Raw genomic sequence first — 26260 nt, 5'->3', positions numbered from 1 at the left:
TCGATTAATTTGATTAATCTAGACTCGATATATGGTATGTATAATGTTGTGGTAAATGAATTCTTTCAGATGTGGATGACTGCTTGACACAGCCTTGCCACAACAATGGTACCTGCGTAGACGGCGTGGCAGATTTCACGTGCATCTGCCAGGGCGACTGGAAGGGTAAGACGTGCACCCTGCGCCGCGGGCACTGCGACGAAGATACTTGCCGCAACGGCGGGGATTGCAAAGATCACGGTGACAGCTTTACGTGCAACTGCCCGCGCGGATGGGAAGGCACAATCTGCCACATCGCATCGCCATCGGCGTGTACGAGTAATCCTTGCGCAAATGGCGCAACCTGCGTCAATACGGTTGATGGCAGCTACCGATGCGTCTGTCGAGAGGGTTTCGAAGGACCAGATTGCCGGAGCAATGTGGACAATTGCCAACCAGTGCCATGCCTGAACGGTGGAAAATGTGTGGACGGTGACAACTGGTTCAGATGCGAATGTGCACCCGGGTTTACTGGCCCGGATTGTCGCATTAACGTGAACGAATGCGCGAGCGATCCGTGCACCGCAGGTGCCACCTGTGTGGACGGCATCGCGAGCTACTCGTGCATTTGTCCACCTAGTAGAACCGGTCCGCGATGTGAGATCCGGACAGCTGGTGGGCCCGGTTGCACGGCCGCTACGTGGGAAGATGAGTGCAATGTATGCGAGTGTCGGAACGGCAAGAACCAATGCAGCAATGTATGGTGCGGACCGGGCAACTGCTTGAACGGCACCTCTTGTTTGGCTCACGAGGTCTGTGTTCCTAGTCCAGGCGAGAGTTGTCTAGCGCCACCGTGTCCAGCGTGGGGCGAGTGTCGTCCTATCGAAACTGGCAGACGAGTTGGTCCACCAGCGCTACCAGCACCCCCATCTTGCTGGCCCGGACAAACCACGCTCGGACCAACTTGCTCGAGACTCACGATACTATTGCGAAGGGACACCCTGGCGTCTGGCACGTCGGTGGAATTATTGTGCCGTCGTCTGAGGAAGCTACTGGCCGATCCACGAAGACCGCAATCGGTTGTGCTATTGTGCGATCTGAAGCCCGGTGATAACGATACGATAGAAGTGACCATATTCTCCGAGGCAGCAGCGGACGCGGCCCGCGATCTCGGTGAAACACTCAGTCGTCCACTAGCCAGACCTCTCGTATTAGTTTCTGTACTAGAGGTCAAAGTAGAAACAGCGCTGCTTAGCGAGCCTAGTTTGGCGAGTGCGGCTAATGCCAGTAGCTACGTAACTGTTTTGGGTAGCGCTCTGGCGATTGTGCTGTTATTGGTGCTATTCGGTAGCCTCTGGTATCTCAAAACTATGAGGCATAGATCGAACCTAACGGCGACTACCAGCAGCGAAACTTCGTTACATCGTCATCGAAGCGATCTAGACGAAAAGTCGAATAATCTTCAGAATGAGGAGAATTTGAGGAGATATGCCAATCCACTCAAGGACCAAGATTCCGAACCCCGCGTGTCCGTTGTAAGACCTCTGTCAGGTACTTCGCTTGGCACATTGACCGGCACCGAGGAGAGTCTCGAAATGGTATCTGAAGAAGGTAGACATCGTTTGCCCCCACTGTATAAACCGCCCAGTGCGGAAGCTAGAAATAATACGGCCAGTTTTAGCTATGAAGAAGGACCGCATAAACCTTACATCAAGCCCAGACTGCAAGAACCAATGTATCCTCATCAGCAACCAGGTACCAGTCAAACGTCGGGGTCGCATCAAGTGCTAACGGTACACGTGTGATTAAATATCATTAAAGTAATATGAAAAACAGTGTTGCAGTGATTTTCTTGATTTTTTTGCATACATGATGTACTGTAAATGTAATGAAAATTCTTAGAGACCTTAAAGGTAAGGACTGAACGTTTACTTGAACGATCTTTTTTTTTGTGATAATGGGAAATGACTTTCGATTTCGAAACTAACTTTAGGGACAAATGCAGAGAAAAAAGGAAGAGGACGATTCTTATAGGGCTCAGCAATACCATTATGTTATAAGATGATACATAAATTTTCAATGCCTCTCCGAAGCGCATTTTTTATAATCGCTTCACTTATAGTATTATTAGAATATGACTGTTAAATTTTCAATTTCTAAATAATTATTAAATAATTAGCAAAAATGTGTGTTAGTACTATTTTCAGGTTGAAAATTTAGAAAATAATTGAAATTTATTTCCTCTTTTTCTCCTCATCCGGCCCTTTCATACTTTTATATGACGACAATAAACGATTGACATTTATAAATAATTTTAATGATAATGATCAGTTGTTATCGTTGTACATATGTACATAGCTCGTACTTATTAATTTCACTAAGCCTGTATCTCCTTCGCATCATCTTCGGCGTTGCCATTCTTCTCTCTTGTACGCGCCCTCGATTTGATATGTTTATATTTAATCATATACTCTTTTGATATTACTATATATATATCGCCATTGTTAACATTTTTACTTTCATAATTTAAAAAATGAGATGGCATCGTCACACCTACAAGATGTATTGTACGTTTGTCATGTATAATTGTCAAAGCAAAGCTGCGCTTCATTCAAGATCAGAAGATACATAGCATGTAAATAAATTTGACAAAAGATACGAGAATTTCTTTATATATCATTTGGATTTAATATAATATATTGCGCAGACAATCGCTTGATCATTGTACGTGAAAGTATGCTTTGTATGATATAACGTGGGCTTCAAACGTTCCTTCAGACGATATTATTGTGATACTCATAGAAGAAACAACGTTATTGTATAGCATTGCTATGGTACTCTGCGTGTTCATTTATTTCACTTGTTTGAGTTTTATTTTTTCGCGAAGACACGACATGTGATTTTTATGCGATGGGAAATATTGCCATTTCGAAAGGATGTGCTGCACGATACGCTAAATCGCAGTGGCACATTGACTTGTAAAGAACATGTTAGCGACGTAAATGTAATATGAATTTAGAACGTATTCGAACGCAGAATAAAAACGATGTACATAGTGACGCTATTGCATCGTGGAACGATGTAAATAAATCTTAAGTACACATGTCCAGATCGTTTTCATCCCGAGTCATTATCGACCCACCCTTAGATGTGCAATTCGTTTTTTTGTATTAGTATTTTCCGTATTCTCTAGCAAAGTGTCCACAACAGATAGTAGTTTAAACTGAGAAACATAGCTCGTTTTAGGCATACATAGATTTACAGCAAGAAGGAACAAAGTTTTATAATAAATACTTTATTTTGTAGAGAAAGTTATATTATTGTACGAATACATATAGAAGAAAATGAAAAAAACGATGAATATATATATAAATATATAAAAATATAAATATATATTATATATTATATTATTTTTATTTTATTATCTCGTATTAATTATTTTCAGATCATAAGCAATAGTTGATCATTGTCATATAATTTTTTGTTCACTCGTCGTCTTCAAAACGAACGACGGCATTAAAAATCTGCCACTAATGCTTTTGGTCTAATTGACGATAAACAATTAAGAGAAGCATCCACGTTGTGATTATTCGTGTTTGATATCGAGAAATGTTCAAACGAATGCGTGTATATAAGCTCCCTCCTACTATTCCCTCTTCCCCCACATAGATTTACGACGATGTGAAGGATTTCAATAAAAAGTACAACCATTCGACATGGTGTTTACACTTTATTATACCTTTGCGTCAATGTGTCGATGACAACGCTCACATAAGCATTTCCGGCATTGAAATCACTAAAAGAAAGTATAATTAAACGTGAAAAAAGATACATCCTCTACGTAATTTCTTCCAGTGTAATAAATACCACAATATTTTAGATTTAATTAACAAAGTCATTTTAAATATTTTTTTGTTATTTTTGTAAAGAGAAAAAACCTTACAAAAAAATTATGATAAAACTGTTGAGATTATCGAATTATCTTCATTGTTCGCTAGCCAATTAAGAAGTCATAAATCCATCCGCTTCTCTTCATACTTCAGAGATAGAGATACGGGCGGCGGATTTTATCAGCGGCGCCGATTTCAATGGCCCGTCACGATTGTTTCATTAGAGATAATACCGATGCCATTACCATCGAAAGTGCGGCCGAGATTAACAAAGCGCTCGGCGGGTCATCTCGTCGTTGCCGCGACGAGACGGGACACGGATCCTCTCGTGTACGAAGCACGTACCGCTGAATGAATGATCTGCCGAAATTACAATACAATGGACCAGAAGAGCCACTTGACAAATACTCGGTAGATGAATCATGCGCGATAAACGATTTGGCTCGTGTGAAACGCGATACGTAATATAGCCGCCGATCGCCGCAATAGCTAGTTTATACCTTTCATTACTTAGAGATACATTTATTATTATGTATTATTTCTCAAAGACAAAGAATTTATTATATTAAATATTACATTTGTTTTAATATTATAATTATGCCATGGTGGAATTCCACATCGTGAATTATGCTATGTTTCATTTAATTTTCATAAACTTGCAACTAATTTCACGTAACAAAGTGTTGTAAATTTAAAAACATTTAAAAATCATGTGTTATGTTTTGATATAATGATACTTACATTTACACGAGTTACATCTTTATTGAACGGACAATAAGTATATCGCCCATAAATATGGATCTTACACAAGTATTTCAACACTAATAATATATTTTCTACAATGTTCCGATATACTTTCTTTTTCACAACTGAAAAAATAAATATATTCGAACAATTTCCGTATATTTTATGTTTAAAATAAAATCGTACGTAATGTCAAAATAGTAGATATATAATTAACAATAACAATTAAGATATAATTACCCCAAAAAGATTTAAATTTCGCAAACATCATTTAGATATTAGAGAACATCGAAGATGTTGCCGAAGCATTGCACGATGAAGAAACAGAGTCATGGACCGAATATGATGAAGATGACATTGAAACCATAGAGGAAGAAGAGGAAGACATCAAAATAGAGTCAAAAGATAAATCTGAAGCTGTGGAAGAAGAAAGAAAACATATCAAAGTGGAACCAGAAATAATCGACGAGACTGACATATTCGCTGATTTTATGATGGAATTTGAAGCAAAAAGGACGAAGGAATTGGCGGTCAAGGCTGAAGAGAAGAAGAAACAGCTGCGGCAACTGATCCATGTAACTTGAGCGTGACGACTTGGTAGCTTAATGTTTCAATATAATATACAGAATGTCCTGTGTTTCGATGTTCGCAATTCAATTTTATTAGCTATGTCGCGATTCTAAATAATTAAGCTACCACAATATAATTAAATGAATGACAGGATCGATCTGTCTTTAATTTTGAGTAAATCTCAATCTGGTCAAGCATTATTAATATAAAAGGCAGGTTAAACGGAAGAAAGATGACGATGCGTCTGAAGGAACACCGATCACGCCGGAAGAAGAAGATATTACGAGTGACCGAGTATCCACTGAGAGCTCGATTCATCCATGTTTACGCAAGATAGATATTAGCGATTCTCAGCTGAAATTAGTGAATCCGTATACGGTGTATCAAGTTCCGAACGATCCCGGATTGCTACCAGCTTTCTGGCTGTTACGTGAGCGCCCACCAATTTACAGCACGGATGGGGTACAAAAATTCTACGATATAGTAAAACGTGCCGGTTTAAGATCGATTGGTTCGTTGAAGGATATGCTCTTAACAGATCAATTAAATTTGCGTTATTATGGACTTAATTCACCAGTAATGAAAGCGATCTGCGAGGCTTTAGCTGACAACACTTTTGTGCGAAAACTGGATCTGAAGGTACAATTAAGTTTAAATATCAATTTATATGGATCGTATCAAAAAATCCTAAATATCTTAAAATACCATGAAAATGATGATTTATTTGAAAACTGTCTACAAAGTAGAACTAATTAAATTCTTCAATTTTGTGCTGTGACGCAAATGTTATACTTTTGATTAAATAAAATATGTTCTTTTCAATTAACTATTTTATTATACATATTTTTAATTAAAGGATAATGAACTATCCGCGAATGCGTGCAAATATTTAAATGATTTACTACGCACAAACAATGCAATAATCGATTTATCACTATCGAATTGCCGAATTGGCACAAATGGAGCAAAAAAATTATACGATGCGATATCAGAGAACGCATTCCTAAAGATGCTCGATCTCAGTAGCTGCGACATCGGGAATGAAGGCTTCGGATACATCGCATCTGCATTATCTAATAATCAAGACTTGCAGAGTGTTGATCTATCTGATAATCATCTGGACGAGACGTGCTCAGAAAGTCTGCGAAATCTGCTCTTGCACTCCAAAAGTTTGACGCATTTGAACTTATCCTGGAACTCTCTATATAGCACAAAAACCTGGAAAGCTCTGGTTGATGGACTCAAGAAAAATAAGACGCTGCGTTCCTTGAATTTATCTTGGAACGCACTTGGACAGGAATGTGTACATCAACTTTATAACCTATTATCACGTTCGGGGAGCATTGAGAAGTTAAACTTAAGTTGTAAATATATATCAGGTTTTTTTTTAAGAAAAAAAAAGTATATATTAATGTTTTATATCAGGATACAATTATGAAAGAAATAAAAATTAAAAATCGTCAACAAAAATTTTTTTAAAAGAATGTCTCAATTTTTTAAATTTCATTATTTATGCATATATATTTCAGAGTATAATAATAAAAAACAAAATAAGAAATGTCATAAAATATGAACATCTAGCAGTCACTTAAAATATCTCACAGGAAATAAATTCCAAAGGCATGTGTTCTTTTCTTTTAAGATTTATTTTTTATGATTCAAAGGGAACAGATTTACCGAAAAAGATGCTAAAATTATCGCAAAAGGTTTATCGAAAAATAACACGCTTCAGGAATTACGACTGGGAAACAATCCTTTGAGAGCACAAGGTGTTTTAGCTTTGGTTCACGCAATTACGCCGAATCTATCGCCCAATAGTGCTTTACGTCTTTTGGACTTAGAGAACATTTGGGCGAATAAGGATATTCTCGAAGACTTGGAGATAATTGAAAAATTCAGACCATGGGTTGCAGTCAAATTAGGCGGTATTCTAAGTAATTATCAACTTATTGGACCAAATGTTAGAAAAATACTTTTGAAGAGAGCGAATTATGAGGCAATGCTACCGAAACGAAAGAGGCAACGACGCAACTTCGACCAATTTGTGATGTCATTGACAGACAAACAAATATCACGAGGCATGTTCGCACGATTTCATTATATATTTTTTCTTAGTTCTCTTCAAGCTTATGAAAAGTCACCGTTCATATTTTAAGAAAATTAAAAATAGATTTTCGTTCTTGTAGTAAAATTTTTACAATTAGTGCAGAAGTTCAAGCTAAAGCTTTCTACGTCGCTCGTTGATGAAATAATGAATGCATTTGAGGGGCCGCATGACACTGTCGATCAAAAACTGTTAAAATCATTTTATTTAGAAGAATATCCAGAAACAACACTACTAACATTAAAAAAAAAGAAATTAAAAACCACTAAACATACAAAAAAAGAGAAGTAAAAGGTGGAATAAACAATTTTTTTTATATATATTATATTGTTATGTAATAAATAATTGAAAGAAATTCTGGAATCTCTTTATAATACTATATTACATATTTCACACCATGATAGATTGTAATAAATGTCATTTTTATAATAAAAATTTATCAAGCATTAATTTTTGCTTTTAATGAGGTACTGAATAGTTATCTGAATTATGTGTGTGTGTGTATATACATATAAAATTTAATCTATATAAAATATTCTTGCTGCAATATCATCAACAATCCAATTAATACCATCGACTAGATTTTCACCCGTCACAGCGGAACACTTATAAATTTGCCAATGATGAGTTTTTATATTGGGTAACTCCAGAATATCGGCTATGTCAGTTGCAGATAATGCACCAGGCATATCCTGCTTATTGGCAAATACAAGAAGACTTGCCCCTTCTAATCTTTCCTCTTGCAAAAGTTTGTACAATTCTGTTTTGCAATCGTCCAATCTCCTTTTGTCTGCACTATCTATCACCCAAACAAGTCCGTCAGTTGACTCAAAGTAATTTCTCCAATAAGAACGTAGTGATTTTTGTCCACCCACATCCCATATATTGAGCTTGTATCCGCGATGTTCTAATGTCTTGATATTAAAGCCAAGCGTAGGCGATATAGTGTCTATTGGTTCACCATTGAGTCTCTTCAACACTGTCGTCTTGCCTGCATTATCCAAGCCCCTGAAATTTTAATATAATATTGTTCAAAGTAAATGAGGAAATATGTATATACTTCCAAATAATTGTTCTTCACTTATTTAATGCATTGTAAGTTCAATAAGCATAATATTTATTAACCTGTCAACATGTAAACTAACCACAAGCTGAATATATAAAATAGATACACAAACACAAATACGTACAACATTAAAATCCGCATCTCCTTTTCTTTCTGTTTCAATTTTTTCAGCACCGTTAAAAGACCCATTGTCGATTGTCCATTAATTACTCCACGATGTTCAGATCGTTAAATGTTTATATGCAAACAAAAGGCCCCTTCAATTTTGACAGAAACGTTTCTAACCTCCAATCTATCACTCGTTAAAATTGTACTGATCAAGTACTATTGGGTGCTTTCCAACAAGCTACACAAGCCTTGTGTCACAACTGTCACAAGGAAGGTACGTTCTATTTCACGCATGATGCATCAATTGTGCATCTTTATTTAACATTTGGGTTAGCAACAAGGACGCGCATCATGCAAGAAATGGAATTCACAGTATAACACATAATTGGTTATTACTTATAGATCCAACCAATCATATTCGATCGCTCGGCAAGCGTACCTAGCCGCTTTGTCATCTTGAACTCGCCCAATGACGGCGTTCAGCAGAGCTTTGCAACTGTTGTAAAATCTTCAGTTAATTGGTTTATCCATTTAGAGAGAGGTATCGGGCGCGTTCAGTGGATTCAACAGTTGAGTGAACGCTCACTTTTATTGGTGTATTCTTTTAGATCATTTAATCAGAATTTTAAATCTGTAAGAATGCACCAATAACAGCGAACGCTCACTCAACTGTTCAGTCCGCTGAATGCATCCAGGAATTAAAAGCAAGAACCAACCGTATTCAAGAATTTTACACAGTTGCAAAGTGGTATTCTCTGCTGAACGTAACTATTGACAAACAGGATGTTATGATGCACTGTGCCACACTGTGGATGCGGTTCACATGACGCTACAAATGCTTCAAAGATTTCGATTGACCAATCAGAAGAATTTTACTAATTGACCAATCAAAAAATGCTTTGAAGCATTTGTAACATCAAATAGATCGTAGATCGTGTCATCTGTGTCGCTTGTTGAAAAGCACACATTATTAAAAACAATCTGCTGAGTAAAATATAATTGAAAAATCCATCATTATCAATTATCGATATATAGGTATAAATGTAAATCTATATACACATATGTGGTAATATATATAAAATTGTAATTTAAAAATTTTTTCCAATTGTTCATATAGTTTTATATTTTCCTACATTTATTTACGTATCTTTTTAGTATTCTATTTTAGAGACTCATACTTTATTCACATCAAATTTAATGACAATTAAATGTATGTATATGTGTATGCCCTTGTCAAATAAATACTAAAAGATTAACAATTATAAATTTTCAGTTATAATGTTTTTTGCAATATTTGTAACTTATGGAATGCATGACTGTTCAGTTAAAAAATTTATATGTAACCAAATAAATAAATATATATGCAGGTTGTTCCCGAGTTAAGCCGGCAAACTTAAAATATGAATTCAGGATCTGGAAACAAACAAAAATTTTCTTGTGGACGTATACTTGCAAAGTTTCATTTCATTCAAAATTTTACTTTTGAAGTTACAGAACTGTAGGAATGAATAATTAAAATTTCTTTTGTTTTGAAACTCGAAAATCATTGATAGGCTTTCGTTCGCAAAGTTCGTAGTTCGTAGCTCGTAGTCGTTAGTTTGTTGAACGCTTTTGTAATAACAATGTATTTACAACATATGTAATTGTAGTAACAATAGAATTTAACACCATTACAGTTTTTGTATGGAATACTCTGAAGCAAAAAGTGTACCTGTTATAATGACCCTCAATCAATAAAATGAAAAGTTGTGCAAACGTATGAAGAAATTAGACACATAAGGTCAGTCAGCTACTCGTTCTCTCATCGATAGATGTAATGCTTGTTTCTCGATTGGACATCGCACTGAACAAAACGTTTGAACAAAAAAATATTTAATAATTAAAGTTTGATTATTGTAAAGCAATAAAAAGGACAGATATTATTTCGACATTACTCATTCTTACACTGTGTAATTTCAGAAATAAATATTTCTTGAACAAAGTGTTTGCAAGCATACAGAGAAGAAATTTTTGTCTGTTTTTTTATCCTGAATTCATATTTTAAGTTTGGTCTTTAACCAGGAAACACTCTCTGTTTCCCTGTATATTTAATTACATATAAACTATTTAACTTTTAACCAGGTAAAGCCGGTGACGTACAATGGTTTCCTGCTGGATTGCTAGTTGGATTAGAATCTTATTACCTTATTGATTGCAGTACTGACGATGCATGCCAGCATTGTGGTCAATACGATGGCAAGAATCTAATCCAGCTAGCAATCCAGTAAGAAAACAAGCATCGTGTATCACTGATTTAACTGTTAATATCTAAGTAACATAAAACGCAATAATAAAAAAAAATTTGACATTATCTTACTTTTATCCAATCTTATTTTTATAAAATAGAAATGCAATTCATTGAGGATTATTAGTAATGTCTTTCTAGCAATACTTTTGCTGCTTTACTAATAACGTCTGGATGACATAAAGCATTGATAAGAGATTCAAAAAATGAGTCATATTGAGGATTAGGTACATAATCTCCAGATGCACTTGTTTCTTCTGATGGATACTTCTCCTTGTCTCTTTTCCGTCTTTCTTCAATAAATTCTTTAAATTCGTGTTCATTTGCATCAGGTAACAATTTAACATAATAGGAATATTCTTCAGCTAATTCTGTTGCAGTCTCTGGTATAGGTTTAGATCTTTTTACTGGTATGTTTGGAACCGATCCAGTTTGTTTCTCCTGCTCCTCTTCTTGTGCATGTTCAACAGCACATTCAATCTAAAGAGATGGTTTTATAAATTAAACATAAATTTAATCTATATTTAATCAACAATATTGATATTTCTTAAAAGAAGAAATTACTTCTGTTGTATAATATGTAGTTAACTTATTCGGAAACTGATTATAATCCCCCATCTTGGCTATTATCAATTTTACCAGAGCTTCCTCAACTCGTGCTCTGCTATCTGATTTCAGTTTTCCCCATATATTAACGCTTACATTGACTTTATCTAAAGATTCCACATAATGCCACCAACCGTTAGGCACAAATAAAACATCTCCAGGCTCTAAAGTTATTAATTTTGGTTTGTTTGGTATATCCAACAAACAATCTTTTTCTTCTTCACTTAGGCAATAAATATTATATCTGCTATATACAGTTGACTCTTCATAAGGAAGTCTAACTGGTATCAGAGAAGCATTAGGTGGATAAAGTAACCATTGTTTCCTGCAAATATATTAGATACAATATAAACAGACATAATGATCATTTGATGGTGCAACATCTGAGAGAGAGAGAGAGGGGGGGGAAGGAGAGGGAGGGAGGGAGAGGGAGAGGGAGGGAGGGGGAGAGAGAGAGAGCAAGAGAGAGAGAATTAAAACTAAAAAATAATTGAAAAATACAAACCTGCCATGTATTTGTGCTACTAAATTATAACCATAGGTATCCCAATGACAATCGGTATGAGCACCTTTGCCTCCAATCCAAATAGTAGAATGCATTCCATTTTTACCAAGTTCTTTGTCAATCCCGAATTTAAGCCAATTGAAAGATTCTATAATGTCTGTATTGTCGCTGAGCCACTCCTTTATATGCTTGTAATCACAGTAATGCCATATATTATTCTGCTTTATTTCTTGTAAATCAATAAATTCTTGAAGCGTTAACTGAATCGGTTTTGCAGGAGGACTCACGCACCAATGATGATGTTGAAGAACACACTAAGAAATGGATTCAATTAAACTATTAATAAAATTATCAATCAATCCTGAAGCCGAAACTAGTAGCGCTAAGTTAATTTTAAGTAATTTTTTTTTTTGTAATTGTATATATTTTTATGGTTTTTATAATTAGATTTTATTTTATTTTATCACTTAGAATTTTAACATTACATTAAATGAATTTATATTTTGACTCTTACATCGCCCTTGTTATTTTATTTATTATTGTTATACTAAGGGTCCTTGATTATTTTCATTTTATTATCATTAAAATCATTAAAAGAATATATAAATACAAACATAGGCGAGTTTTTCAATTCATCGATTGATCAATCGCATTATGCGCAATTGTAGCTTTTACAGAACAAAATTACATCTACGCACAATGCGATTGATCAATCGATGAATTTAAAAACTCACCCTATATTTATTGTTTTATTCACCCTATATTGTTATAACTTACTGTACGCTTGTTATGATTACCAATTCGAAATGGTAATTTCTTATTTCCAAACTTTTCAACCAATTCAGTCAGACTCCACTGAAGTAACTTCCATTCGTAAGAACCATCAGAATTTTGTAACATGTTCTGAAACAATACAGGTTCTTCAAGTTTTGGTAGAATTTCTCTCAGAATATCTTCCAACGGTTGTGAATGGCGACTCATGTTTATAATTATCTTATAAGGTGTAACCGTTAAAATTAGTCACTTTTCTTATCTTAATTAAATTATAAAATAATTGATTTTTTAAGATTAATTCAAATTAAATAAAATCTCTCAAACTACATATCAAAAGCAACAATGCACTTTTTTGTCTCTCAGATACTGTTAGATAGATACTGTCTTATTTGTAAACTTTGATATATCTCATTAATATTATAATAAATATATGTATAATAAATAAATGACAATTTCATCGAAATTTGCCAATACTCGATTCACACTGCGACATCTAACGTATATATGTAGAGTAGAGTAGAGTCCTAGATATCAGGGTGCAAACCCATGCAGCGGAATAACGAGCATTCCGTGTTTCTAGAGAATCTCGTGATTGGTTCTACTCTCGTTCCGCGTTAACCCGGATCCTCATACGGGCAACAGCGCTTTGACACCAAACGCTGATTGGTGAAAAACCGGTGGCGAGGGTAAAATTTACCCCCATAACCCGTTTTTCACCAATCAGCGTCCGGTGTCAAAGCGCTGTTGTCCGTATGAGGATCCGGGCTTACGCTATTCCGCTGCATGGGTTTACACCCTCAGAGAAGCGCAACCGGTGTCTCTGATATCTAGGACTCTAGGCTACACAGCCCTCGGCTAAGTACAGATGTGTAGTACTGTGTCGACAATAACGGACAATTGGAATGTAACTTGTGTCGCCGTGTGCACGAAAGTGTCTAGGGATATTGTAATTGGAAAGCACCCAGTATTGTCAGCACTGTCAGCAAATTTCGGAACGCACCCATAGTAGCAGTTATGGCTCCCGCAGACAGAACGCGGCAACGCTTGCCGCGCGGCGGAAGTTGCCGCGATAGCCAATCAGCGTCTCGCCGGCAAGATATTGATTGGTTATCGTGCCAACTTCCACCGCGCGGCAAGCGTTTCCGCGTTCTGTCTGCGGGAGCCGTTAGAAACCCTCAAGAGTTAAGGGTTGGATTATACTGGTTGTAATCTGTTAACTTATGCCGTAATCTGTAAAAATTGACCAATTATAATCGATTATTCCCCTCTCATTCGACTGTGATTGGTCAATTTTTACAGATTACGGCATAAGTTAACAGATTACGGCCAGTATAAATCAACCTTTACTTGACTCTTTAGTTAGTAATTTACATTGGCAAGTATTATCATCTTACACGTTTTTATTTACACATTTGTTTATTATTTTTATATACGCGAGTGGAATGAAGCGTTATAATCATGATTATTTTAATTAAATTTCTAATTATTTTATAAAAAAATAAATAATTAATAATAATAAATAATAATAATAATAATAGTAATAATAATAATAATTAATAATTTTTTTATTTTTATTTTATTATTTTATTTTATTTTTTTTCCAATTATTTTATTATTTTATTATTTTATTTTATTATTTTACCCCGCACGTTTGTACGATATATTAAGGGATTCATCCTGAAAAATATATTAAATTTAATACTACAAATATTTCGAAATTACTTTTAATTTGTTATTATTGTCATTGTGTATTTGTTACCTCTAACTTTCATATTTTAGCTAATTATAATCTTTCAGTCCTTAAAATTGAAAGTTTATAATATACTTACGTATTTTAAAATGTATATTGTTTGCTTTTTGTATGATACTGAAGATCGCAAAATTTAGAAAATGTAAAATTTGTAAAAATTAATATTTTAAATACGTCAGAGTCCATTTTTTACTTTGAATCGAGAATTCGAGATAATCGAAGATCCAGCGACGACGCTCGCTGTTGAATAGATTGAACTTCACTTTCTTGACGCTAGCGTCAAGCAGAATGGTCACGTGATCTGTTTTGATTTGACGCTGAAAATGAGCGTCGAGCGGCAGCATGAATAGGCACTTTTAAAATGAGAATACTCGCCTATCCTATATAAAACACAATATTTATGTACATATGCTACATTATAATTTTTTGTAGAATTTTTAAATCTAGATATTTAAAAATCCTACTTTTGGAATTTAATAATTTTACAAGTTCTAATAATTTTTAAAACATACTTTTAAAATTTAATTTTTAAAAATAAACTTTTCAATATGGTAACATTATTGAAAATCTTAATTTTAAAATTTTCAATAAAATAATTAATAAAAAATATAAATTCATAAAATGGACTCCTTGTAATTAAATATAACTATAATAATTTAGGGGGCTATTTAGGAGTCAGCGCAGTAAGACAAGCGCAAACATTAAATACTAAAATATACTTTATTATAGTTTAGAAGATACAAATACATTTGGACGTTTCGGTCATTGGTTTTGGTATAAAAGTATAAAATTTTATTTAAAAAATTTTTTTTTTAATTTTATAATTTTTAAAAATCTATTTTTGACATTTAGATTAATATTTGATCTAAACATTTGGATAAATGTAAAATTTTTTAACAATTTTGTTGAAAAACTGATGATCATGATATACGGATATCTAGACATGATTCGTACATCGTGAATCGCGAATACGACTAAATTCAGTGTAAGTTCATGTGATAAGACATTTATGATTCATGACGCCGAGTTATATATTGTCGGTTGCGACTTTTCTCAGAGGTTTACATTGAAACGCAATTAAATAATTAAAAATAAGCAGAAAAAATGGAAAAGCCTCCTTTACACACGCTTTAATGTATGGGATTCAGGTGATACGAAAACGAGGCTAGTTAAATTTGGCAACGTACATTTGGCAAGGTACATTGCGTTATCAGATAAAGCATGTGTTATTTTTCTAACCTAATTATGCTTTTACAAATGATTACAATCGTATTCTTAATGTCATGATATTTCTTTAATTTTTGATTACGATGTGTATCACAACTTTACGTTTGGTGCACATTAAATTGTTATAATTTGCATTTATTTTTTGGCTTCTTTTTCTGTTACAAATTTATAATAACATTCTTGTTATTACGTTTGCTTTAAATGCAAATTTATGCTTTGTATCTTGCTTAAAATAATTTTATGCTTTATATAACATTGTATTGGTACATATATATAACTATGCTTTATAAATTTGAAAGTGACATTTTTAATCTTTTTGTAAATAAAAGTTTTTAGTACAGTTTAATATGATCACGTTACGAGGAAAACTAAAAAAGGACAATGACATAGCAAATTCAAAGAATTACAACAGGCGAGTCTCAATACGAGATAAATTACTGATTAAAGAGGTTAATTTGATATAATATTCCTCATGTATTATGACAACATAACATATAAATTCTAATTAAATTTATGTTGAATGTGTCTTAGGTACAGGAAATGGAACAAACGTTGCCAGTAACTTGTAAAGTCACATTTAAAGATCCACATTGTCTTCATGAATTTATCTTGTTAATTATGCCAGATGAGGGATATTGGATTGGTGGCCATTTCTATTTTCAAATTTATATAAGCGAAGATTACAACATGGCGGTAATTTTATATTCAATAATTTTTATATATTATCTTAATTTACTTGTAGTTATCTTAAAATTATCTGTTAAATCAATGGCATTGCCAGTGAGCTCTATAATATACTATCGAAACATGTCTTTCCTGGAGATCAATCATGTAATTTTTTCTTTAGAGCAGAAACATGAAAAATGAAAAGTTTCATGTGAACTCTATGATTATTTATGATTTCACAGAATCATAATTTTTCCAACCGTGAAAATATGAAATTATTCATGTGAATCTTTTCGCCATGAATCGTGGTGGCAAAAAGTTGAAAAAACCTAAGGGAAATAATAAATATACTTTGATATTTAAAAGAAGTGTAGTCTGGACATATCATTCGCCAATATATTATTATTTCGGGAGATCAATTATTATGTTGAAATAAATTACATGATTGACTCCCTGTATCAAACTATAAAAAATAAAAGCAAATAAAAAAACTATAGCTTGATAGAGAAAAGAAAGGCAAACAAATGAAGGAAAACGTATCTTTATAACTCTTTTCTGCAAATAGCATTAAGCAATCAGTAAATTCTTGACACAGAAAAACTGTTTTTCCATCAGAGGATATGGTCAATGTAATGCTTTGAAACATTCTTGATCAATTTGTAAAATTCCTTTCGAGTCAATTAAATGCTTCAAAGTATTCATAGTAAGGCTGACGTTTCGTAGATGGAAATTTACAATAGAACAAAACTGCGAGACCAATCACAACTCTGCAGTCATTGCTCTTACTTTTCTTTTGTTATTTATCAAGTATTGAGAAACTCTTCCACTCCTTAGTGGTGCGCTCCAATATAGAGCTCACTGGGCATAGCATGTCTTAATTAGTGTGCATTTAGCAGTACATTTAGATATCATAAAGAAAGAAGAGGAAAAAGATTTTTTCTTTCCTTCAGACTGGGTCCACAACCTCGCTTTAAGAGGCTCTAAGCCGTAAAGCCGTAAGAAATTGACCAATCAGTCGATTATTTTTCTCGTATTCAACTTTGATTAGTCAATTTCTTACGGCTTTACGGCTTAGGGCTTCTTAAAGCGAGGTTGTGGACCGAGCCTTAGGAAGTAAAGAGATAAGAAGGAAAGAGAAGACGGGGATGTTTGTAAAATTGAAAGTTGCGACTGAATTCTCACTGTGTTAAATATTTTTTAGCCGCCAGTGGTAAAATGCTTAACGAAATTGTGGCATCCTAACATAAGCGAAGATGGCGATGTATGCCTATCTATTTTAAGACAAAGTAGTATTGATGGCATGGGATGGGCACCAACACGCAAACTAAAAGATGTTGTATGGGGTTTAAATTCTCTTTTCACTGTATGTATACAAGCATTTTCTGTTGCATAACTCATTCGATTAATGCGATTATGTTGAACATATTATATACATACTTATGTTTCTTTTAGGATCTCCTAAACTTTGATGATCCTTTGAATAGGGATGCAGCAGATTTGTTTATTAAGGATAAAGAATCTTTTCGAAGTAAAGTTAAAGATTATGTAATGCAATATGCAAAAAGATGATTTACATTGTAACATTTTAAGTAACAAATAATTACTTACATTTTCCAAATTGGTTTCGTACCTCTTTTTAATGTGTACAAAATTTACTCAAATTTGTTTTAGATTAACTATGATTTAACTCAATTTAATTTTGCTAGTCTTTTTACCTGAAAGTGATTATCATTGCTTTCAATTTCATATAATTCAATTCTTGGACTGTGTGTGTTATAGCGAAATTGTATTAACGTACCTTAATTATGATCTATATCATTATGTATGCAAGGAAATGTAAACATATAAAGATTAAAAGTACATCATGTGCACAATGTTTTTTTTCTCTTAACGAGACATTGTAATGCCAACGAACAACTGTAAATAAAGTGGATGTTTAATAACATATTTAAATAACTATAACTTATATGAATGCATCTTTTGTATAAAACATACAAGTATTGAATATGTAAAAAGTATCTCACGCTACAAGAATTGAAAATCACAAGTGTGCACACTATTTTGTCACAAGTATTTATTTATAATTTTCGTACAATGCTCGATTGATATTTTTATTAAACTTCCCAAAAAATTGATTTATTATTTATTATTCCATATACCTTTTATTCTCTGATTTATTGAAATGAATAAATCACAATTTGTGTGTTATACTTGTCGAATTAAAATTGAAAATTTGACTGCTGGCGACGGTCGGCAAAATATCGACGATCGATCAACGATTTTTGTTATAATTACAAGTTTTAACAAATAAATAATAACAAGAGAGAAAACAAGAAGAGATAATGTTTCTTCTTGTTTCTCATTTCTCATCGTTCCTCCGCGTTGTTCGGATGTAGACTAGGCATGTACGCAAAGTGGTACAGCCACACATCTGCGCATGTATATGTGTGTGTGTGTGTGTGTATAAATATAAATAAAAAATTGCAGCTTTCCATCGTTAGAACGTGGTCCGTAGTTCTTCTTGTATACTAGTTGATCTGATGAGTTTTTGTTTGGAACCCAGCAAACTCTCGCTCCCTAGGCTATTACTGTCAGAAGCTATTTTCGACTTTTCTTCGTGATATTCTTCATTATATTCCTTCAATCTGTTACCTAGGAACACAGCCCTCTCGCGTTTTTTAATCATAAACTCAGTCGGCAGTAGCCATCGATGTTCGTGGCATTCCTCTGCTAATGGTCTTTTGCTAAAAAAAAATTAATGTATTTTTTAAATATATATATATATATATATAAAAGAGACTTCTTATTACATACAAAAATATTTCATATAATATTAAATATAATTATATGATTATAATAAATCTTTATATTAATCTTGATAACTTAAAAAGTTATTACCAACCTTGGTGCGCGTTTAAAGATTAACATGAGAAATCTGGTGGCTTCTTGGCTCAACTCTTTGTAAAGATATTCAAATCTATATCTGACAAAGGATATATTCTGTCTGGTCTCATCCGCATCCTTACCACGGAATGGAGAAACTCCAGATAGTAATACATAGATCAACACACCGACCATCCAAATGTCCGTTTGCGGGTAGACAAGTTCATCGTTGTAGAGTTCGGGCGATTTGTATTCAGGATGACCCAGATGCTTGGGCACTATTGTGCCCAATTTGCTGACTCTATGAGCTGATCCCATATCGACCAACTTCACCTGAACTGATCTCACAGATGACATAACAACATTGTCCGGCTGAATATCTAGATGACAGTACCCACGCCAATGAAGATACTGCAGACCATCGAGAATCTGCGTAATAGCATTCGCTACACAGTTTTCTGTATACTCGTGCCGACTAGAGAAGTACGTGAGTATATCAGCACCCTGAAGTTTCTCCATGATAAACACTGCTACAGGGGAGTTGGATGCTTTGTACGCAGCCTCCAGCATGGCTATCCGTTCGTGTCGCAATGAACATAATACTTCGTATTCTTGGTTCACTTGTTTTTCCGTCTCGGCATTTAATTCCAAGATCTTGGCAACAATCACGCGATCCGTACTCTTATCCACTCCCTTCACAACCGCAGAGAATTGTCCGCGCGATAGCTCCGAGATAAAACTATACTTGGTGGACAGTTGCGGTTCCACCAACCATTCAATCGGATTCTTCTCTATGGAGTAATCGATGTGTGGTTTATCCTCTTCCAGGACAATCTCTTGGCCGGCTTCAGTTAGCTCTTGAAGGTGTCTCATCGCCCGTGTGATCTGTACCTTCGGGCAGCCTGGCGGTCGCGTCTTGATTAACTTCGACTGAATGCCCTTTTCGCTCCAACCAATACGGTTACGCGCTGCCAGACGGAAGTTGTAACTTGTGTCTTGCTTTAAGTCGCGCACCAGATAGAATTCGTGGTCGATGTTGAAGGCAACATCTATCCATGCGATTGAATCACCTTCCTTATACTGTAAATTATAGCATAGCACAGGCGAATTACCATCGTACTTTGGTTGCTTCCATCGTAGAAGCACTTCGGTATCCGAAACATCGGTAGCCTAGAAAATTGAAAATAATATTTTGCACAAAAATGGAAACATCATTTTGGTATATACAAATTGGTCACCACTTTCAAAATCATTTTAATGTTTGTACTGCAGATTACCTCTGGAGAATCCGGACCGCAAGAAACTGTTGCCTGTAATACCCTGGTTCTGACGATCGTTTGTCCTACCGGGTTCCTTGCCACGACTTTATATATTCCGATATCATGCTCTTTTGTAGGATTAAAACTAAGTATAGATCTCCCGTCAGAGTCCTCTATCACTTTGATCCTATTGTTCTCTTGTATGACCATATCGTTTTTAAACCATTGTACCAATGGTTTCGGATTCCCTACAGCTAAACAAGTGAGATGCGCCGGCTTTCTCTCTTCGATCGGGCAAATCTGCGGCTTCTCGCGGAAGAACGGAGGTTGACCATCCTTCTTCGATTCGATCATCGCCTCAGCTTCAGCATAACTGTCTAACCGAGTACCTAGTTCATTTTTTAAACGTCTAAGCGTAAATGTGTCCGCCGATCCGTATCGATTGATGCGTGCTCTTCTTTCATCGTCGATTTCCTCATCCATAACATCCGTGAATCGTCGACGTTCTCGTATAATGGGTGCCTAATAATAGGATAAATAAATATTCTTAAATTAAAACAATATTCTTTTCTCATTTCAAATATACATATATAATAGTTTTTTATAGTTACCCTCCAATCAAAGCCGTTGTCTTCAGTAATAGAACGCGAGAAACCAGGGCTACGATTGCACGCAACTTTCATATATTCACGTAGTCGTACTGGAAAATCGGTATCTCTCAACTGAAGAAGATATGTATCCGGGCCGTTCTGATAGCTATAAAATATAAATAGAAAAGGAAAGAATTATAAGAAATTTATAATGTTATATAAAATACATTTCACAAGGAATTATATATAAGTTTATATGATTTAACATGTTTTTTATCAATTATTTAGATATTATTTATGGACATGCTATTCGAAATTTAATATTAAAAAAAAATATCATCAATCAGAATTTCTATTTTAAAAATCAAATTGGTTATATTTATCTTATAACGTCTGCTTACTGGCTTTCACTCTGAATTATTCCGATTTCTGTGTCAATTGGTTCTCTGGATGGTATTTGATTTTCCCATGTCCTAGGCGAACGTTTCTTCGGGCTGTGACTCTTGTCAGGTTCGGGTGTGAACTTATGTCCGGGTGGATATACCATTCGCGAAGGATCGTCAAATGCTGTCTCCAATTTTCTTCTACGATACCACGTGCGGCATGAAGCGTTGCTGTACCAATCGCTATAAAAATGTGTTTCATTCGTGATTAAAATAATAAATTATATTAATTTTGTAATAGAAGTATTAGTTTTATGAATTTTGTTGTGAAGCAAATTGATATTTTGATCGCATAATCCTTGTTTTCTCTATTAAAACTTTCTTAAAAAGAAAATAGTTACATCTACGGGATCTAATATATTATAAATAGTTACATTACGGAATTGTGCAAAATTAATTTCATGTAAATGTGTTGTTCAAAGATAATAGCTCACCGATAAAGTTTATAATAATTTTTCAAATTTTCGGAAGGTATCCTGTAGGGTTCTAGTGGCGAACTATCAATGTAATTAAACCATGGATGAGCCAAAGCAGCACTAACATCCATTCTTTTATCAATATTGTATACCAATAAGCTACGAATAAAATCTTGTGCTTCATTCGAGATATTTTTCCATCGATCATCGAAATCCCATTTGCCTTCTCTAATCTTCTTTAGCGTCTCTCTATCGTTTGCACCTCTAAACGGCGAAATACCCGATAGTAAAATGTAAGTAATTATGCCAACAGACCACATGTCTGCGCCATAACTAACGCCTTCATTATTAGTTACTTCCGGTGCAATGTATTCTGGCATACCGTACGCCAAGGTCATTAGTTTTGATTGCGAAATTCTGCGAGCTAGTCCGAAATCTCCGATTTTCAAATCATCTCCTCCAGCGTGGGAAACTAGTAGATCACCGAGCTACAAGAAAAAACATACTTAAACGTACTAATTTTAGCAAAAATAAGATTTCATGTAAAAGTAATAGATATCTATAAAACGGAATTTTATTATTATATTTAAATTCCAATTCTATGTTCGCTTTAAGCAATTTAAGTGATATAAAGAGAAATTGCACAAATCTCTCTCACTGATTAATTGATTTTTAAATAACTTACCGTCAGACCAAGATGTGCGTAATGATTTCCGTGCATATATTCCAATCCCCATAATAATTGACGTATGTAACGAGCGATATCTATTTCAGTATAATGTTCTTGTCTTGTTAGATTGTCCACTAATTCGCCACCGGCCGCTCTAAAGTATCATCATTAAGGATTGTTCTGCTGAATTTTCATCCAATCGTGTTACTTTGATACATTAAACAAATACAAAGTTATTATTAAAATTAATAATAATTTAATATATTAGGAAAAATATTTTATTTTAACATTTATCCTTCACATTTACACCACACATAATAAAAATAAAATATGGAAATAATAAAGGATACAACTCCATGACCAACGTAACCGAATTGTCCGTTTCAAAGGCATCGTGCAATCGTAATAATTTATGATGATGAAGGTTGTTCATTGCTTCCATTTCATTATACATGAATGGTTTGAGATCACCCCGTCCGTGCATAATCTTAGAAGCATAATTTCTTCCAGTACTCCGTTCAACTGCATGATAAGTCACACCCTGAGTACCGCGACCCAGCTCGTCACCCAGATCATACAAATCGTCAAATGGCCTATCGCGTAATTTCACATCCATCTTCTTCCTATATGTTCTATATCCATATTCATGCTCGCTCTCCTCCACGTGCAACATCACCGAGCAGGATATCGAGCCGGCCACATTACCCGCACTGATCGAGTAAAGGCCTTCATCCTTCACAATGGCATCATTGACAATGAGAGTTGTAATGTCGGGTTCGGTATACTGAACCTAATTAAAAAGATATCTTTTTAATTAAAATATCTTTAAATAAAGTTTCTAATTTAAAAGACAACAAATATAATCTTTTATTTAAAAATGCAATAAGATATTATTTTGCAGTAAAATTAGGAGGGAGAGGGAGGGGGGGGGGGGGAGAGAGAGACAATGCTTAATATAAATATAAACGGAAAATACTCTGATTCTGGAAGATGAAGCTATAGGTTTCCAGTCCTTGTACCACTTAAGCTCTGGATAAGGCACGCCAGTTATGCGAGCAGTCAATTGGCCGGTTCTTCTCATCATCACAATAGTCTCTTCGGGTCTTTCGATAAATGTGGGATACTCAGCGATTTTTAAAATAACTTTTTGCCTGGCCTCACCATGTTCATTTGTAGCGACGGCCTCATAAATGCCCTCGTCTCTCTCAAGCATTCTATTAATGAATAGCGTCGCCTGGCCATTTCTAGTGTAACTCTGATCGTATCGACCGCCCGATTCAATCAGTTGATCGTTAAAGTAATAGGTCATTTTTGGCTTGGGATAGCCATAGACAAACCAAAAGAGATTGCAGTTGTGATTTTTTACACCATACTGAGTGTCGTATTCCTGACGCAAAAATCTCGGTGCTTGTGCATAACCATCATGTGGAGGTCGCTCGATGTCAAAATCTTTCGGGAAGTAAGGACTAGTCTCCGGACGGAAGTCGATACCAGGAGGTAAATATGGGAAGAACTTGGGCGGTTCTGGTTCCAGTTTAGCGCGATATGTTTGCGCAAACGGCGATGGATCGCTTATGCCGTATTTGTTCTCCACGCGAATGCGGAACTTGTAATCGCGGAACGGTTCGAGATTGCGAATATCGCAAACGCAGCTGCGAATACCACTGCGAGCGGTAAACCAATCGCCATCTGGGAGTTCACACATTTCCACCAAATAAGTGACAGGTACTCGCGGCCCGATCGGGATGGATGGCTTCCATGAAAGAGTGAGATGTCGATCCATCATGCGGCTAATGATTGGACGGTCTGCCAGGGGCAACGGAATGCCGGACTTCTGGTATTTATCGTAATCCGCATACTGATCGGCAAGAGGTTTCTTTGCTCGTGGTTCCAAAGCTAAAATTGAAAAACATTGAAGTATAAAAACGACTTAAATATTAAAAAAAAATCTCGTAACATATATTCTCCAGTAAAGTTCACATTTACTTACACTCGTAAATCATCTCGGCGCTACACGAATCTTCACCATGAGGATTTGATATCTTCAGCACGTATTTTCCGGCATCCAGCTCGTCCACGTTAACTATCATGAGCCGCAACAAACTACCCTCCTGGTCCATTCTAATGCGATCAGTAGGCCAAATCCGGTCACCATTGCGATACCACTCGAAGTCAGGTTCCGGATATCCCGTGACGCACGCGGTGAATTTGGCCGGCATACCTCTGTAGATTTCACAATCGCCGATTCTCTTCAGGAATGTCGGTGGCTCAACTTTCTGCATTTTTTGGCTAAAATTACAGATATTACAAATATTACAGATGTTCTGCATTTTTTTGTTAAATATGTTTCTTTTGGTTATATATTTTTTAATTAATATATGTAGAACAGCTAAAAAATCCTTTTTCTTCAATAAAATCTTACATTTTATCGACTATAGCTAGATTTGCTGCGCATTCCGCCTCACCACCCTTGTTAACTGCTTTACATCTGTATCGTCCTGAATCATCGTATGCACAATCCTTCACATACAGACAGCAGGCATCACCATCGCGTTTCATTTTGTATTTGTCGTTGTCTTTTAAAATTGGTTCGTCATTAAAATACCAGGTCACTTCCGGTTGTGGTATGCCAGTTACGCGGGCCGGGAACTTGGCGTCAAACGTGGGCAGCTGCTGTAAGTCCGTAAACTTTTGTGTGAAGGTTGGCGATTGATACACTTTGCGAACGATGGCATTTGCGCTGATGGTATCTTCACCCAATGGATTGCTTAGTTGACAGCCATAGATGCCTGCGTCTTTGGGCTTGCACGGATCAATTTGTAGACCGACCTTCTTCCCATCGCAGCTAGTCGTTACACGTTCTGATGGCTCAATCGATTCACCATCTTTCGTCCAATTCACATTGGGGATTGGATTGCCGACAAATGATACATCTAGCGTTAATGGCTGACCCTCCTCGACGGATACATCGCGCATGGGACTGATAAATGCCGGCTTTTCTTCCGGTGTGTCTGGTCTCACCTTGCCAGCAACGTCCAGCTTAGCTTTGCAGGACGCAGTGCCTTCCGTGTTGCCAGCTACTACCTGATACACGCCGATGTCTTCTGGCATTGCTTTATCGAGTATCAGAGCTTGACTACCATCTGGTTGATTGACAATCTTTACGTGTTTATTGTCTGGAATAATCTGAAAAAAAATAATTTAATTATAAGCATCATATATATTTTTGAAAAATAAATAAATATGTTAATTTGAGAAATATATTAATATTAATATTATCATATTAACTTCTTCATCATTTCGTAGCCATTTGAGTTCGGGCGTTGGTTTTCCTATAGTCTTCACTTCCATCTTTACTGGGAAACCTTCGACAACGGTTTGTGGTTGAAGACTCGCGACAAATTCTGGTCTCTTCTCTCGTTCCTCCACTTCTACCTTAGCCGTACCCGTGATTTCACCGAGTGCATTGGATACAGTCACCGAGTAAGTTCCTGCGTCTTCTGGACGTACATAATCCATTTTCAATCCAATAAGACCGTTTGGCTCGTTCGTAAAATACATTTCCTTTGTATGTCTTAATGGTATTCCATCTTTGAACCATTGCACCTGCGGATTTGGAAATGCTAGGATTTGAGCTTCCAATTTCAATGGTTGCCCAACTACCGCTTTTACATCTTCCAATGGCTTCGTGAACAATGGTCTCCTTCGTTCAGCTGTAATGAACGC

The 26260-nt window shown here is 35.4% G+C and overlaps 6 protein-coding genes across 7 annotated transcripts in view; 3 read left to right on the top strand and 3 right to left on the bottom strand.

Annotated features, from left to right (window-relative positions):
* The window catches only part of Ser (protein serrate), a 36197-nt gene extending 34413 nt beyond the window's left edge, over positions 1 to 1784 (top strand). Inside the window, exon 6 of the mRNA XM_018540818.1 lies at positions 70 to 1784. Coding sequence (XP_018396320.1) covers positions 70 to 1784 — 1715 coding nt within the window. The remainder of the gene's footprint in view (positions 1 to 69) is intronic.
* Positions 1785 to 4220: 2436 nt separating this feature from the next.
* On the top strand, positions 4221 to 7347 carry LOC108774650 (uncharacterized). The gene is made up of 5 exons (XM_018540801.1): positions 4221 to 4280; positions 4889 to 5188; positions 5400 to 5822; positions 6040 to 6547; positions 6848 to 7347. The coding sequence occupies exons 1-5, from the start codon at positions 4221 to 4223 to the stop codon at positions 7336 to 7338; spliced, it is 1782 nt and encodes a 593-aa protein (XP_018396303.1). The 3' UTR covers positions 7339 to 7347.
* Positions 7348 to 7748: 401 nt separating this feature from the next.
* Positions 7749 to 8882, bottom strand: Arl2 (ADP ribosylation factor-like 2). The gene is made up of 2 exons (XM_018540832.1): positions 8478 to 8882; positions 7749 to 8295 (listed from the first exon to the last, which is right to left on the bottom strand). Exons 1-2 carry the CDS (start codon positions 8540 to 8542, stop codon positions 7806 to 7808), a joined length of 555 nt encoding a protein of 184 aa, XP_018396334.1. The 5' UTR covers positions 8543 to 8882; the 3' UTR covers positions 7749 to 7805.
* Positions 8883 to 10868: 1986 nt separating this feature from the next.
* HSPBAP1 (HSPB1 associated protein 1) lies at positions 10869 to 12837 on the bottom strand. The gene is made up of 4 exons (XM_018540836.1): positions 12634 to 12837; positions 11857 to 12170; positions 11310 to 11676; positions 10869 to 11225 (listed from the first exon to the last, which is right to left on the bottom strand). Exons 1-4 carry the CDS (start codon positions 12835 to 12837, stop codon positions 10869 to 10871), a joined length of 1242 nt encoding a protein of 413 aa, XP_018396338.1.
* Positions 12838 to 15407: 2570 nt separating this feature from the next.
* On the top strand, positions 15408 to 17842 carry LOC108774683 (NEDD8-conjugating enzyme UBE2F). The gene is made up of 5 exons (XM_018540837.1): positions 15408 to 15577; positions 15937 to 16056; positions 16139 to 16300; positions 17475 to 17636; positions 17726 to 17842. Exons 2-5 carry the CDS (start codon positions 15955 to 15957, stop codon positions 17840 to 17842), a joined length of 543 nt encoding a protein of 180 aa, XP_018396339.1. The 5' UTR covers positions 15408 to 15577; positions 15937 to 15954.
* Positions 17843 to 18635: 793 nt separating this feature from the next.
* The window catches only part of Obsc (Obscurin), a 34782-nt gene continuing 27157 nt past the window's right edge, over positions 18636 to 26260 (bottom strand). For both annotated transcript variants that reach the window (XM_018540843.1, XM_018540844.1), the window contains 12 exons: positions 25823 to 26247; positions 24957 to 25720; positions 24525 to 24823; positions 23511 to 24430; positions 22885 to 23324; positions 22550 to 22688; positions 21883 to 22352; positions 21407 to 21631; positions 21027 to 21171; positions 20434 to 20937; positions 19176 to 20326; positions 18636 to 19017 (listed from right to left, as the gene is read on the bottom strand). In XM_018540843.1, coding sequence (XP_018396345.1) covers positions 18771 to 19017; positions 19176 to 20326; positions 20434 to 20937; positions 21027 to 21171; positions 21407 to 21631; positions 21883 to 22352; positions 22550 to 22688; positions 22885 to 23324; positions 23511 to 24430; positions 24525 to 24823; positions 24957 to 25720; positions 25823 to 26247 — 5729 coding nt within the window. In that variant the 3' untranslated portion in view covers positions 18636 to 18770. The remainder of the gene's footprint in view (positions 19018 to 19175; positions 20327 to 20433; positions 20938 to 21026; positions 21172 to 21406; positions 21632 to 21882; positions 22353 to 22549; positions 22689 to 22884; positions 23325 to 23510; positions 24431 to 24524; positions 24824 to 24956; positions 25721 to 25822; positions 26248 to 26260) is intronic.

This window comes from Cyphomyrmex costatus, unplaced genomic scaffold, assembly GCF_001594065.2.
Source record: "Cyphomyrmex costatus isolate MS0001 unplaced genomic scaffold, Ccosl1.0 scaffold270, whole genome shotgun sequence".
In the NCBI taxonomy this organism is placed as follows: Eukaryota; Metazoa; Arthropoda; class Insecta; order Hymenoptera; family Formicidae; genus Cyphomyrmex; species Cyphomyrmex costatus.
This window is presented reverse-complemented; position numbering and strand designations above follow the sequence as displayed.